We start from the raw sequence: 15362 nt of genomic DNA, 5'->3' as shown, positions 1-15362 counted from the left end.
ACAGCTGAAAAATGAAAGGCCACTGAAGATGCTGCAACTCCAGTAAAACATTTTGGGTTAGAAAACAAAACTGTGTTTTGCTAAAGGCGGACCCTATCCAAAAAGATACGTATTGTTAAAGCAAACACGGAACGAAAGAGCTTCAACCCCAAGATGATTATTTTGACGTTTAGCCACAGTCTAGTTAGTAGTTTAGCTCTCTGGTCGTAACTATTAAGTATATCTTTGGCATAATTCCGCATCATTTGAAATGTACCTTTTGTTGACGTTTATGTTTAGCTGAAATAATGGATGACAATCCACTGAGTTCTTTAAAGGAAGCTTTACAAGCATGCGTATCCAGTGGCAATAGTAAGTAACTCATAGAAAGAAAGTACGTTTGTAAATCCTAACTTATATTTGATACACCAAATACCTTACTTTACGATGTAACTTGTTGTGCAGAGAAATCACCAGAGAAATTGAAAGAATTGGAACAGCAGCTGTATAGAAAGTATCTGACTGAATGGCGCTCTGAACCGAAAGAAAACCATTCGTCCTACGACGTAATACCGAAGTTCTATCGCAAGGTTAGTCAGTGTTCCATTCATGACTTTTTTTTTCACTTTTCTCCTAAACGTGCAGTCTTACGTTCTCACCACTTCAGGAGCATGGTAATTACTGTTTTATACCATAATTTCGTTAAAAGTATATGTGGTGATTTAATAATTGTCCAAAATTTGCAGCTACCAAAGCAAGATGATGTTCTTGCGCAAAAGTTGAGAGAAGAAGCCAGAGCTGTGTTTCTACAACGAAGAGGCCGTCAGTTGTTGAACAGCAATGAACTGAAGGTATGTAACATTTGTTGGTTCTTCGAACTGTTGCTGGTTTTATCTGATGTGATTGCCTGCAATCTGTTAATTTTTAAAATGTCGTAGGCTCTGTGGGTCCTGCTGGAGAATCATCATAGCCCACCCTTATCAGATGATGAACAGTTAATTAACTATGAAGACTTTCTGAAAGTGGCAGAGAAGGGAGGACCAAAGTGCAAGTAAACATCGTTCTTGTTTATTAGGGTACGATCTTGCTTTAGAGATGGATTGTTTATTTGTATTAATGATAATGCCCATCTCCGTGATTGACTGCATGATTTTTTAAGTGTGTTAGCGCAAAGTTTCTTCACACTGTGTGTAAAAATGAGCCTCATAGCTTTAAAGTACTGTTGAACAATAAATCTTTTTTTGTGTGCTGTTTATTGTAGAGGCAACTGAGAGCATGGCATCAGTATTTTGCTCTGAGGTAGTGCCTCTGTGCTATAATCAGTTTTTCACCACAAACAGGCTGTTTTTAGTTTCATATTCATTAGTTATCTATATAAAGGGACTGAGACTTGATTACATATGTTTGTGTTTTCAGCAGGGTGCTGCTATCTGACTCTCTCCAATTGATCAGGGAGAAGCTCAATTCCATAATGACTAACCTCTTCCAGTTTGTTCTCACATCTAAATTCCTTCTCTTCAATAGTGGTTGTGGACAAACAGATGGTTTCACCAAGGGTTGCCCTCTGTTAACAGTAGAGCTTGAACATATGCATGGAGGATTTTGAAGAGAATGATCTCAAAAATGGTGCACTGAAATTCATGTGTGTCCGTAGCTATTGTGGTGACACATTTGACATGAGGCTACATGGGTGTGATGGCTTCAGTATTTCCTCCAATGTTTGAACACTGCAACTCAGCATCAGTTCACCATTGAAGTGGAAGATACTATGGAGCACAGTGTGTGCAGAAAATCCATCCATGCTTCTTTGTACCTGCACACTTTCAGCTACCATTATTGCCAACAACTTGAAGATGTGCAACGTGCACTGATCCATGGGGTGTATGCAATATCTGACAAAGAAAGCATACCAATGGAGCTCACCTGTCGTAAAGGTGTAGTCTAAGAGAACAGATAAAATGAGTGACAAATCCGACTTGCTTTTGAGCAGAAGGTAGACGCCCAACAAATGGAACACTATGAGGAGAATAAGACAGTGGCATACCTGCTGCGTGCCAACAAAGTTTCAGAACAACTAGCAGAATCGTGGCTTGGTGTAATGTGTTTTTTGTCTTCCTCCAAAAACATGAGCACCGTTAGGTACTCTGAAAGGTGAGGTGGGACTTTGTCAGCTGGGTGCCTATCATAATCTGTGTAATACGGTTAGCCGTACATCAACCAGAATGTGCAGACAGTCAAAGAAGGATGCCTGGAGCACACTAAATGTGTATTTGTGTAACACTACATAGCTATGGTGCGCTTCATGAAATGTGAACAAATGCAAGTGTTAAGACAAACATCACCATTTTGGGATTGTCTCTTAAAGGAGGCTGTTGAGTGAGCAGCGGCCTGATCAATATGGACAGTGGTTCACTCTTAGTAAAGCGTGAGACACAATCTTCAGTCACCGAAGTCACAGCATTGACAAAGAGCGGCTTCCACATCCAATGGGAGAAGCAGAAATACTGATAGGCCAGAGTTCATGTGCACCATGCAGCAAAATACGGTGTATCAGAAACATAAATAGTTGTACCTCCAATATATTGTCATCATTGGTTTCAAAAAGTCATTATATTGCTACTTTAGGAAACATTCCATCTCTATTTTTAGCTATGATAATTCTATAAAATCACAAGGGTTAATCAAATATAAACCGGAATTTCTTTTTATAAGTGTATTTAAGCTTCAGAAAAATTCATACACACAGATTTGTCTTTTTATGTAGTATCCTGTATGGGAAATACATTTTTCCCATTGGATAGGCAGTTTCTTGGTTCTATTTTTGTAAAATGAATGTGGCTGTGACAACAGCTAGTTGCACATGAACACTTCATCAAATCTGTGTCCTCAGGTTGCTTCCTTTAGTGGTCCAAACAAATGAAAATTGCAGTGGGATAAGTCTGGACTGTAGGAAGGATGTTGTAGCATGGTCCAGAACAATTCTTGGACATTTTGTTGAGTTTTGGTAGCAGTGTCGTATCGAGCATTATCATGAAGCCTGATTGCATCCTGGATTGGAAATGTGTGCGTTTTCTGGTGATATGCACATTTTTTGTTTAGTCCAAAAGTTGGCAATAATATGCAGTGTTCACAGTACAACATTAGTGGAGAAAATGTATGTGAAGAACACCTTTAAAATCAAAATAGACTGTTGCAAGAATCTTCCCCACACAGAAACTGTTTTTGGCTCTGAGAGGTGCAGATTTGTCAGTTTTGCACTGTTCCAAGGTGCTTTCTTTTTGGTTCGGGGGTGTAATATGCACCCACATTTCATCATAGGACACAGTCTGTTACAAAAAATATTTCCTTTCAGTTTCGTAGCATGACAGTACCCATTTACAAACCTTGAAACAATGAAATTGGTGTTCTGCAGTGAGATGATGAAGCACCCACCTTTGGATGCTTTTCCAAACCTAAAGTTGTTAGTAATGATTGCCTGAGCACTACCGTAGCTTATGCCATCCTCAACAGCAACTGGTATTCAACAACTGTCTTTAGTGAGCTGGCTAAAAATGCAGATATTCTCCTCAGTCATCCTGCTCCGGTGACATTAGTGAGCTGCATTCTCAGTTGTTTCTCATCCTGTAAAAAACTGTTTGTGTCTTCCGAACATTTGAGGCTTTCTCAGGTTGTTGTCCTCAAACTGTGTTGCCAGTCTTTTCAAAATTTCAGATGGTTTTATGCCCTCTGTGTGAGAAACTTGACTATAATGCATTGCACAACAGATGACGGTACTCTTGCTCTGAGATTGCAATTCAAACTAAAGAAACAGTCCAACATTGTTCTAGCTGTTGAGAATAGTCACTAGAAATGAAACCAACAATGAGCAGTGATTGTCCCACTCTTCATTTACCAAAAGGTGACTAAAACAAAAATGCTGGTTTATATTTCATTCACCCTTGTACTTTCATTTTTTTCCATAGCATATTGTTGTAATATATAATACATAATCTTTAAAAATTTCTGTTACTCTTACTTCATTGCAGGCACTATTTCACACCACGGGTATTTGCTAAGTTGCAACATGGAGATCCCTATTGTAGAATCAACATAATGGTACTTTTCAACTACATTATGCGTAAAGTATGGTACCACGAGACTCGCATTGGTTTGTCTCTCTACGATTTTGTGGGTCAGGGCTATTTACGTGAGCTGGTAAGGATATACTCTTGCAAATAAATAATATAATTATGAAAAACACTGACACATTGGCTGCATAGAACTTTAACATTTCTTGCTCAGACTAATCTAACAATTACTGTTCTATTTCCAAGTTCATTAGTTTCCCATTTGTTTATTTTATTAAATATGATAGCCAGATAGAAGATATATATCTGTCTAATAAATGTATGTTGCTTATTATAAGCAAGAATTAGCATCAGTCTGTAATTATCACCTGTTTAAGAGTTTTACACACACACACACACACACACACACACACACACACACACACACACACACACACACACACACACCGGAAAGTTCAAAGCTTTCAACTTAAGCTTAAAAACTAAGACAATAATTTTGTGGATCAGAGAGACAGAGAGAGTCCTCATTTGATTGCAGTTTTACTCCCAGGGTAGGTTATTGGTGTTAATGTGTGCTGCGTCATGTTGCACAAGCTACGCTTATCTATTCAAATTAAACAGCACATGGCACTATATATTGCATGTCATTGCTCATATGCACTTGGCACACAGGGGCTGTTGTGTTCCATTGGATAGAATGTTTTGAAATAAATACCTTGTAGTGCTGTCCATGCACCAAGTTATTTCCAGTTTTGGAAGAGAAACTATTGCAAATGTCAAGGTTGTAGGCGAGTCCGAAGAATGATGTGATATGGCTCTCCACGCTAGTTTGGCATGTGCAGATGACTTCATTTCTGTGTGATTACCACAGCTGACATCCATTCACTCACTCATTCACTCTGTTCCTCATCTTCAGTGAAGTTCCTGACACTAGATTTTACAAAACTGCACAGTTCTTTTATTTAGGGCAATCCACTCCATCAGCTGAAGAGATTCAAGAAATGACTTACACCATTTATGAATATATCCAGTGCAGGTACCACAGAGAACTATCATGATTTCAATCAAATGTCACTAGCCCCTCACTTACCAACACATGTGAGTACTGACTTGCTGCAGATGTCAAAACTCTTCTGGGTTTTCTGGCTTATAATTTTTCAAGCAATATATTATTTTGTCTGCAACTTCAATTATAGTTACATCTTTTCCAATACTCAGAATACTATTGGAGAAAGTATGTAACTGGCGTGGAAGTAACTGAAGGGTGGTGAAGCATTGCAGATTTTTAAAAAAATTCTTCGTGATGATAGAATACTTATCAAGGGACAGGAGGTAGTATTTTAATGTTTGGAAAACATCATTACTATTTCAGCAGCTAGTACAAGAGATGCCGATCTAGTTTACTGTGATGTAGAAGTTTCTTGCATTCTTTTCCGCAAACTCACAGAATGATTTTAGTTGTTCAACTTACGTAGCATAAATATGGAAATTTCAGTAGATTTTTTACGAGTTATGAGTTGTATATCAATGCGTGATTCATCTGTGCCTGTGTGGGCACCATTGTGAACAATGTGAGCAGGACATCTTACACCTATTAAATTATTTTCACTCTCTTCATGCAACATAAAGTAAAGTTAGTTTTTACCTTTCCTTTTCTTTTCTTTCATCCATAATTGGTATTTGTGTTGTCAGTCAAATTTGCTACAACCATTTTCTTAAGAGTGAACTTTGCCAACATATTTAGGAAATATGAAGTCGAATGCTTGGTACGTTTAATACCAACTCCAACACTCATTATCATGCCTTCATCCAGATGGTGAAGCTTAATCACTGAAGGAGCCAGCTCAAAGTCCATGTGGCTGGAAGAATCTACAATCTCTGAAATAAATTGTGCTTCTTTCTCTTCCTTCATTATTTGTTCAATAGCAAGGAATACAATCTCATTTGTGATAACTGGTTTGAGCGAGTTAACTATGTCACTGGTTCAGTCCATGGACTTGAAACTACTTTCACGATTAGTACTTATTAATTTTGAACTTAGAGTTAACCTGAAATGTAGAATAATGTTTTGTAGGGCCTCATATGAGTTGCTATGCCAGTGCATTCTTCATGCCCAATGCTAAATTTCACAGTACAAACTGTACACTGAGCATACTCCCTTTGTCCTTTAGTAAAAGGGAATCCTTGTGGCATCTTATTGTTTAGTTTGCACTTGTGGTTTCCCATGATTAACAGAGTTAATATTAAAATGAAGTTTATCAGTCACCACCTCAAGGACTGGAAACAGTAAACTGTACAACATACTGAAATTAGAACATGTGTTGTTGTTTATGAGGTTACAGTACCATTGTGTTGCCAAAAGAATTGATATATTGTATTGAACTTGACAACCGACACAGTTTAGTTCTTTCGTGCGAATGAAGTGTAATAACAACATTCAAAAAACTCAGACAAACAAAACATTGTATCAGGATAGGTGAAAAAGAAAAGTGTAACAATGTAAGATGAAAAACTGAAACATTTTGTTAATACTGTAGAACAGAAGCAAACTGGTGCTTTTCATTTATCATTTTGTTAAAAATCAGGAATATCACAGAAAAATCAGGATGAATAACTGTAGCCATAAAGCTCTTTCCTCTCTAATTAAATGTAGTACCTCTTCCTTTATTGTGAGATCTAAATTGTCTAATTGTTAACATTCTTCTGTAACCACATTCCAAAAGTTTCGATTCTCTTCTTGTCTGTGCTATTGGTTGTTTATAATTGCCTTCCATGTACCACCACACACAAGATAAATTCTTTCAAACAAGATTGTATAACACCTAAATTTATATTTGATGTTAGCATATTTTTCTTTTTCAAAAAAGCTGTTCGTACTATTACCTTTCTACATTTGTATCCTCTTTTATTTTGTGTTCTGAGTTCTTTTGATGCCCAAATAGCAAACACTGTCTGCCACTTTTAAAGCCCCATTTCCTGACGTACTGTTGCCAGTAGCATTTGACTTAATTTAACTAAATTCCATTACCCATGTTTTACTTCTGTTAATGTTTATTTAAAGTTTTCAGTTCTTTTCCTTGAACTTCAATTCTCTTTCCATATTTCTCTTTAGCTTCCTTTATGGATTGAATGATGTGGGTTATGCCTACAACCCTGTCTCACCCCCTTCTCAATTACTGCCTTCCTTTCATGTTCCGTGAATCTCATTACCTTCAATCTGTCCTCTGCAGAACAATTTGGAGGTAACATGTTGCTGCCTGATAACTGCAGGATTTCAAAGAATATATTCCAGTCAATCTTTTCAATAACTGTTTCAAAATCTACAAATGCATATCTTCTAAGATTAATCTTAGGGGCAGCATTGCCTCACCTGTTTCTACTTTTCTCCTAAACATAAACTGATATTCAGAAAGGGAGGCACCATTGCTATACGGATTTTGCAGATGGTAATGGTAGGCAGAGGGCCACCTTTGCAGCCTATATACAGTGTTATCAGTTTTGGATGTGTGTTTACAGTGAACCTTCGATTTTACATTTTCCGTGTTTCCATACCATAACTTCATAGCCGCTGTGAAAAACCCACAAGATCAATGCTAAATTCCCTGATTTTACATTTCGTCCTAGTAAGATTTACCTCGATTCTAAGTTCTTACTTGATGTCTCGTTTGACTTTATCATGTTTTCTTCCTGTTGACATTTGATGTGACTGAAAAAGTTTTAAGTGGCTCAAAAGACAGATAGTTCGCATCACTGGTGGTGGCAAAATTAAGGGACTATTTTAGGCTGCTATGGAGTGGTGAGATGAGAGAGAGGAAATTCTGATGTAATCCACAATCAGTGTTGCCAACACAACTTGCAGTATTTAGCTTCACCCTGAAATTATGATACAACTTCTGCTAGATTGCAGTGGTAATGGAAAACAAGACCGTCGGTGCAAAGTGTACCGGATCCAGCCAATACATGATGAAGGAGTCCAGCCACCATGTTTTCTTGTGCCACTTGTAACTCAGTCTCATCTTCTTGCATATATTTCCAATGTACTGTATTCAGCAACAATATCTATCGTCAACCTTTTAAATTCAAACCCTGAGTCTCGAAGAATATGCTTGGTCGTAATTGAGTAAAGGTTGCCCATTTCTGGCTAGTGAACGGTTATTGTTAAGTTGCCCAATAGCCAGCATAGCCACCACACAACACTAACACATGTGAAATGAGCTCACGGATGTGTAGAGAGGGGGAGTGGTCCTTCAGTGATGGGATTGCAAGAAGGGGTGAAAGCATTTTTTGAAGTGCTGAAAATATACTTTTCGTCCAGATGAAGTGCTGTGACAGAGGTATCTCACAGAAATTGAACAAGGGCACATTTTGAAGACTTCTGTGTTCAAATCTGACACGATACAGTTGCAACAACTACATACACTACACATTTATGTACTTTGCAGCACACACTACAGTTTGTAAAGGCTGGCAGCAGTGATAGAGGGCATGAAGCAAAACTGTAGCATCTGAGCTTTCTTTCAGATTTACATTTTACACACTGTACAGAAATACACTGAGCCAACTTCCAATAAGCTTGTAATATGTCAACTAGGGAAGTAAACTCATTTTTTCATGTCTCTGTTTCGCTCATCAAGCCTAAACTAACACTTCAAAGGTGGTGAGCATATGAAATGCAACTCATAAGAAAAGCATTAAACAGTAACAGCAGTGGTGACAAAGTACATCATTAAGCAGATGTCCACGTGTACATTTATGGTTTAACCACTTAGCTGCTGTGATGTTTTTGGTTTAATTCAACATGTTCATCAATTTTTGCGTTTTTCTAGGTGTATACAAAGGATGATCTCTCAAAAATGTCTGTTTCAAATGTATAATTTGCAGTCGAGCATGGTGGAAATCAGCTCGATTACCTTATACCCAGATACCACAGTTTTTTTGTTGAGTTTTTACTTGCTGTTACACATCTGTGATTTTTTTAAGAACTGATGAAATTCATTACCACAAATTATTGTATAAACATTGTACTGTATATTTAATTTCCTTCACTTGGATAGATTTTATACAAAGTATTTGAGAGGATTGCGATTTTTAGTCATATGCACCAATTACATCTGTTTTTGCTCATAATTTGGGGAGTTATAACATTTTCCTCAATTCTGCAGTTTCCTCCGTTTTTCGTATAAGTCTGGACCACGCGAAAACGTAAAATAGAGGTTTTGCTGTATTTGGAAAAGGTACAAGTATTTCATTGGAACAATGCCGATTGACAGTACCACAATCAAATTAGAGTAAATTAGGAATGTCAGAAGTGTTTGTTACTAGTGTCGAGTGCAAGTAGTTAGAGATATAGTAGTTTGAACAGTGTAAACAAAGACATTTGTTTGTTCCATGTGGTTGCACAAACGAATGTTAGATACGGGTGTGTATATGCATCCGTACACAGATGTTAATATATCTACGGAAATACCATTTTGTTAAATGGGCCATTATCTAGGACAAACAAAAGACAGACAAAAGTGAATACAATACCTCTGAGGTCTGACACGTAAAGAACCAAATGATCACCACCAATGTCAATACAAGATTGCAGTCTGCCATGCAATGGTTGCCGTACATGTTCCAGCATTCCAGTGGAAATTGCAGCACAGGCAGAAGTAATACACCATTTCATACCGTCTGGTGTCGTTGGTATGTCCTTGTAGACAGCGTCTTTCAGCTTCCCTGGCCAAGGTACAGGTCCTCTTCATCCAATCCATCGATTTGGAAACAATACCTGAAGACACGCAGTTTTAATTTGTGTGCTATCATGTTGATACCACAGGTTCCTCCTAGTCTGAAGGGGAATGTTGTCTAACATGACTCGGGTCTGTCTGCAGGTTGAGATACCTGAGCAAATTCAGTGTTCTCTCTATGAATAGAGGGCTGAGGAGGTGATGGTACACTATTCCACACTACATGGTTAAACTCCATGGGCACTGATGTACCACCTGTAGAAGCCGACAGGGATTGTTAACAGAGCAGCAGTGCATGTTTCTGAGATTTACTTGGTCATGGTTCGTAAATGTTGCTTCATCCGTAAACACATCTTAATGGTTATGCTCAAAAGTTCGCAAGATTCGCAAAATCATTTCCATGCAGCATTCGATGAAGAGATATGTGATAGCGATGGAACTTAATGTCAGTGGAGAATGTGTGCCATTTTCTCATGCAACTGTATGGGAGCTACTTCTATGTCTGAAATATTTGCAATGCAAGTGTTAGGTGATTCATCGAGTATAATCCATATTGTTATGGAGCCACGACTTATTGCAGTGTGCACACACACACACACAAACACACACACACACACACACACACACACACACACACACACACACACACACCACCTGTCAGTACCTGGCTTTTTTGTTATTTGCGTTATTATAGTTTTCTTATCAGTATGAGGGTATTTTTCCAGTTATGTCGTGGTTGATTCTCTCAATAATCTTAATTATTCTGAGAGATTGTTACCCACTCAGAGTGCCTTGTTTCAACTTAGGTCTTTCAGTGCCCAATAAAATTCTTCATATTACCCATCTCATGGTCATCCACATCTTCTTTCCTTTCCATAATATTTGACTCTAGTTTCTTCCACTTTTACAGCCCTGCTTTGTATGCCCCCACCCCTCCCCTTCGAGCCCCACTTTCGGCCTCATCCTACTTCCTTCATACTGGTTTGCTGTTAAGAGTTCAAAGTGTTCATACGGCTGCTTCTCTTTTTCTCCAAAGGTTTCTATTATTTTCCTACAAGTGATTTGTATCTTTTGGGCAGTCATGCATGCTTCACCAGCTTTGTAGTTGTCTCCTAGCCATATCTGCTTTGGCACTTTTTACTTTCTGTCAATTTTTTTTAAGAACCTGTATTCCCTGTTGCCTACTTCATATGCTGATTTTTTTCTGTTTTATACTTTTATCAGTTAAATTTCATGTTTCGTGTATTACAGAACTTTGAAGCTGCTCTATTGAGTAGGTTATACATTGAACAAACTAAGTGTAAAGTGAGGGTTGAAGGTGAGGAATCTGAATGTATTATGTTGGAACAGCAGAGAGAAAATCAAGTGAATCAAAGTAAAAAGTAAAAATGAAGAAGCGGAGGAAGCACTGGAGAAGGAACACACTAGTTAAGAAGACCAGCTCCCTAAAATACTTCGGAAGCATTATTATTTGAATAATACAGGATGTACCAAAAAGAATCATCTGATTTAAAAAAATAATAACTATTATGTTGTTTGAGATATGTGCATGAACAATGTACTGTTGGAAAGAGTAAACTCTAGAGTTTTACATGGTTCCTGCTAGGTAGCAGCAGTGTGTATCCACTTCAGTTCTATTAAAAATGGTGTCAGGACAACAGGGAGTGTTTTGTGTTCTACGTTTTGCGCAGTGCAGCTCAGTAATAACTGTTCAGTGTTACTTTCATACTAGGTATGGTGTGGATCCTCCTACTGCACAGAGCATTAGACAATGGCATGAACAATTCCAAGAAACATGTTTTTTGTGGAAAGGCAAATCGCCGGGCCGTCCTAGAGTGTCTGACACAGACATTGAATGCACCCGCCATAGTTTCACAAGGAGTTCACAGAAATCCATTCGCTCTGCAGTTCAACAGCTCGACATACTCCCAATGTCCATCTGGTATGTGTTGTTGACGTTTACACATGAAACCGTACAAAATTCGCCTACTGCAAGCTCTTCATGAAGGTGTCAAACAATGTGTGGATTTCTGTAATTTCATTATTGGCAAGATGGAGGACGACCATTTTCTTCCATGCTTAGTGTTTAGTGACAAGGCAATATTTCATTTAAATGGAAAGGTGAACCATCATAATATGAGAATATGGGGTATGGAACAACCATTTAAAGTTGTACAAACATGGGAGGTGTGTTTTGTGCTGTTGCATCGGAAAAGGTGTATGGTCCATTTTTCTTTGCCGAGAACACTGTTACAGGAACCACATATTTGGATATGCTTGAGAACTTTCTTTTTGCGCAGTAGGAGACTGACTTAAATGACTTCATGTACCAACAGGATGAGGCACCACCACACTGGCATCTGGATGTGGGGGAATTTTTAAATTGAAGGATTACTGAACAATGAATTAGTCGCACTGGACCAGATGATTCAGCCTTACATTACTGGCTTCCAAGGTCACCGGACCTGACTGTGTCTAATTATTTCTTGCGGGGGTTTATAAAAGATTCTGTTTATGTGCCTCCATTACCAACAACAATAAATGAACTGATACATCGCTTAACAGCAGCCGTTGAGGCTGTAACTCAAGACATGCTTGCTGCGGTGTGGGAACAATTTGAATAGCACATTCTGCATCTCAAAGGGGTGATCGGACACCTATGAAAAGGTATTAAAAAAAAAAAAAACTTCTTGTGTTTCCCATTCGTCAAAAAACAAAATTCATTGTATATGTTTATTAGTTTCAGGAATATAAAACATGCCAAACTGGATTATTCTTTTTGATACACCCTGTATCATGGAGGATGCACACTTATCTACTGTTCTCACCTACACGTATAAACTTCATATCTAATTCCGTCTTACAAAAACAACAGGACCGTTAGCAATATGCAGTCCAATGTCTGTATTCCAACCAGACTGTAAACTAATGTGGACGTCACGCAGCTATTTATAGCAACTCCTGATGCCCTCCATGCCCTTTGCTGCTCTTTCATTTTTCTGTGAAATGCACATTCTCTCCGCATTTTCCTGTTCTAGTGGATGTGATGGCTGATGAAATCTTAATAAATTGAGTGCCAGACCCCAACCTTTGCACAAATTAAAACCTCCATCCCTTCTTATGAGGTTTTCAACATCTTTATTTTGATAGACACCTTAACTTCTCTATCCAAAAGCATGATATTTCCATCATAATACTAGTCTCATCATATTTCATTGACAATTACATTTTAGGCAGTGCTCAGTGACAGTTCACTTTCTTGGTTGTTTTAGTAGGATGTGTTGCTGATGTTGCTTTTCTCTCTCGTCTACTGTTCTAATAGTCTGTCCCACATAATACATGCTACCTTCACATACAATGCAGTATGCACCTGGCTTTCCAAGATCTAGATTATCTTTAAAATTACAGGGATAATTTCTTATCTTTGTTGACAGAAGCAAAATGCACTGGACACCATATTTCCATAGAAATCTACAATCTCTCTGTGTATTTGGCCAGTATAAGTCGGATTAGTGATTTGACTTCTGAAATTTTCCCGGCGTATTTCTTCTTCTAATAATTTCCGGGTATGCAGCCGGATCCCGTCGACATTCTGCCACGATATTTCGGCCCAGAGACGTCCGGCCATCATCAGGTGAGTACACAACTACTGAAGAGCCCAGGATACCGCGACTGCACCTGGGCTCTTCAGTAGTTGTGTACTCACCTGATGATGGCCGGACGTCTCTGGGCCGAAATATCGTGGCAGAATGTCGACGGGATCCGGCTGCATACCCGGAAATTATTAGAAGGATTAGTGATTCTTGGCCATTCTTTCTCTGTCCCAGTCTCAACTTCTTTCTCAGGCATTCTTGCTTTTGTCTATGATGCCCACTCTGCTTGACAATCTGAGTAACTATTCCTTCAGAACTTCAGTAAGTCTCTCCCTGTCTGAAGTGTTTGAGCTCTGTGGACCAGAACAAACAATACTGCAATTTCTTGAAAGATATCATTTTTATGCCAGTGACTGTTAAACTTTTTATTTCCACTATTGCAATTTCGGCCTCGGGCCATTATCAAGTACAGATGTTTTGGCTTAAAGCCACGTCTACAAGCTGACACATTTATGTGTCATTGTCATTTGCTGTTATATACATTGACAACTGTGTTCCATGAAAGTCCATTCAGCCATTTAAATTTCATCAGCTAAATTAAATAAAAATGTTTTTCGCCATTGCTCTGTCTTGATATATGCTACGTAATACATAAGAGCTACGTCATTCACTGTTATATATGTTAACAAAGACATATAAATATGTCAGCTTGTACAAAGTAGACATGGCTTAAAGCCAAAAAATATGCACTTGATAATGGCCTAAGGCCGGAATTGCAATAGTGGAAATAAAAAGTTTAACAGTCACTGGTGTAAACATGATGTCTTTCAAGAAATTTCACATGACTGTGAATCCCAGTTATGAAAAGTTAATGCTGCCATTGTTTCATTGTATTCTCAGTATTTTTATACAGCATGTTTTTAACCTCTGATGAAAACAGAGGGGTGTTACAAGATTAACATGTGTATCTGTCTGTGGCTTCACAGCTCCAAAACAAAAGGTCCAATTTTAATACAGTTTTTTTTTTAATTTTTTTATTTGGAAGCTGGTGTAGTAAGACTGGTTCATAGCTATGTTCCATGGAAGTCCATTCAGCCATTTACACTTCATCAGCTAAATTAAATAAAAATGTTTTCCGCCAGTGCTCTGTCTTGATATACACTACGTAATACATAAGAGCTACATCAAGTTATGAAGGACCAGACTGTATAGCTGAAAAAGATCGAAATAAAAGTCCACTAGAACATATGTTTGCCTTTTATGGTTGACAGACAGTGATGATTTTTGGCTTGAGAAGTCACCCATTTCAGCACTAACAAAGTAGGAAAAGGGTGATTGTAACTCAACTGTAAAAGATAAACATATGCTTTCAAAGACTCTTTTTGAGGACTACAATTCAGTATAAAATCAAATGATCTTGCCATAACACTTTAAGCAGCCTATTGCAAGAGAGTGCAATGGCAGCCCACTTTCTTCCGACTCGATTTAGAATTGTCACCATTGCTTATTACTTATGTTATATAAATTAGTTAACTATATGCTAAAACACAGTCAATAAATATATGTGTGAATTAAAGAAAGAAACGTGTAAATTCCATAAGTGAAAAGATCTCGTGCTGCAGAGTCTTGTTTCATTCCGGAAAGTAGTCAGGTGAATGTGGGGTAGCATGTTGATCATACTGTGCTAATAATATAAAGTTTAAATAACATGAAATGAAACTTAAAGTTAAAATTAAAAAGAAATGTAGAAAATGTATAAAAACCTTAAATAAAACAATTTTAGAAGTTTTTGTGTTGGGTATTTTTAAATTTTAAGTTTTTAGAGGTTTTTTGTGTATTGTATTTTTTTATATAGTACAAATATCTATTCAGTGGTTGCTCAGTTATTCATAAGTACCACTTGTTTCTCAAATGTTACCTCTTTTAAATATGGTTCCTATCTTTTCTGAAAGATCTTGAGACTACTTTGTTGGCTGTGCTAATTAATGAGA

The 15362-nt window shown here is 37.8% G+C and overlaps 1 protein-coding gene across 3 annotated transcripts in view; it reads left to right on the top strand.

Annotated features, from left to right (window-relative positions):
• The first annotated feature begins 212 nt into the window (after window positions 1-212).
• LOC126416281 (serine/threonine-protein phosphatase 2A regulatory subunit B'' subunit gamma-like) overlaps window positions 213-15362 on the top strand; it is a 53828-nt gene continuing 38678 nt past the window's right edge. For all 3 annotated transcript variants that reach the window (XM_050083927.1, XM_050083928.1, XM_050083926.1), the window contains exons 1-5: window positions 213-351; window positions 445-569; window positions 726-830; window positions 918-1030; window positions 4005-4173. In XM_050083927.1, coding sequence (XP_049939884.1) covers window positions 288-351; window positions 445-569; window positions 726-830; window positions 918-1030; window positions 4005-4173 — 576 coding nt within the window. In that variant the 5' untranslated portion in view covers window positions 213-287. The remainder of the gene's footprint in view (window positions 352-444; window positions 570-725; window positions 831-917; window positions 1031-4004; window positions 4174-15362) is intronic.

The sequence above is a fragment of the Schistocerca serialis genome, chromosome 8, assembly GCF_023864345.2.
Source record: "Schistocerca serialis cubense isolate TAMUIC-IGC-003099 chromosome 8, iqSchSeri2.2, whole genome shotgun sequence".
In the NCBI taxonomy this organism is placed as follows: domain Eukaryota; kingdom Metazoa; phylum Arthropoda; class Insecta; order Orthoptera; family Acrididae; genus Schistocerca; species Schistocerca serialis.
This window is presented reverse-complemented; position numbering and strand designations above follow the sequence as displayed.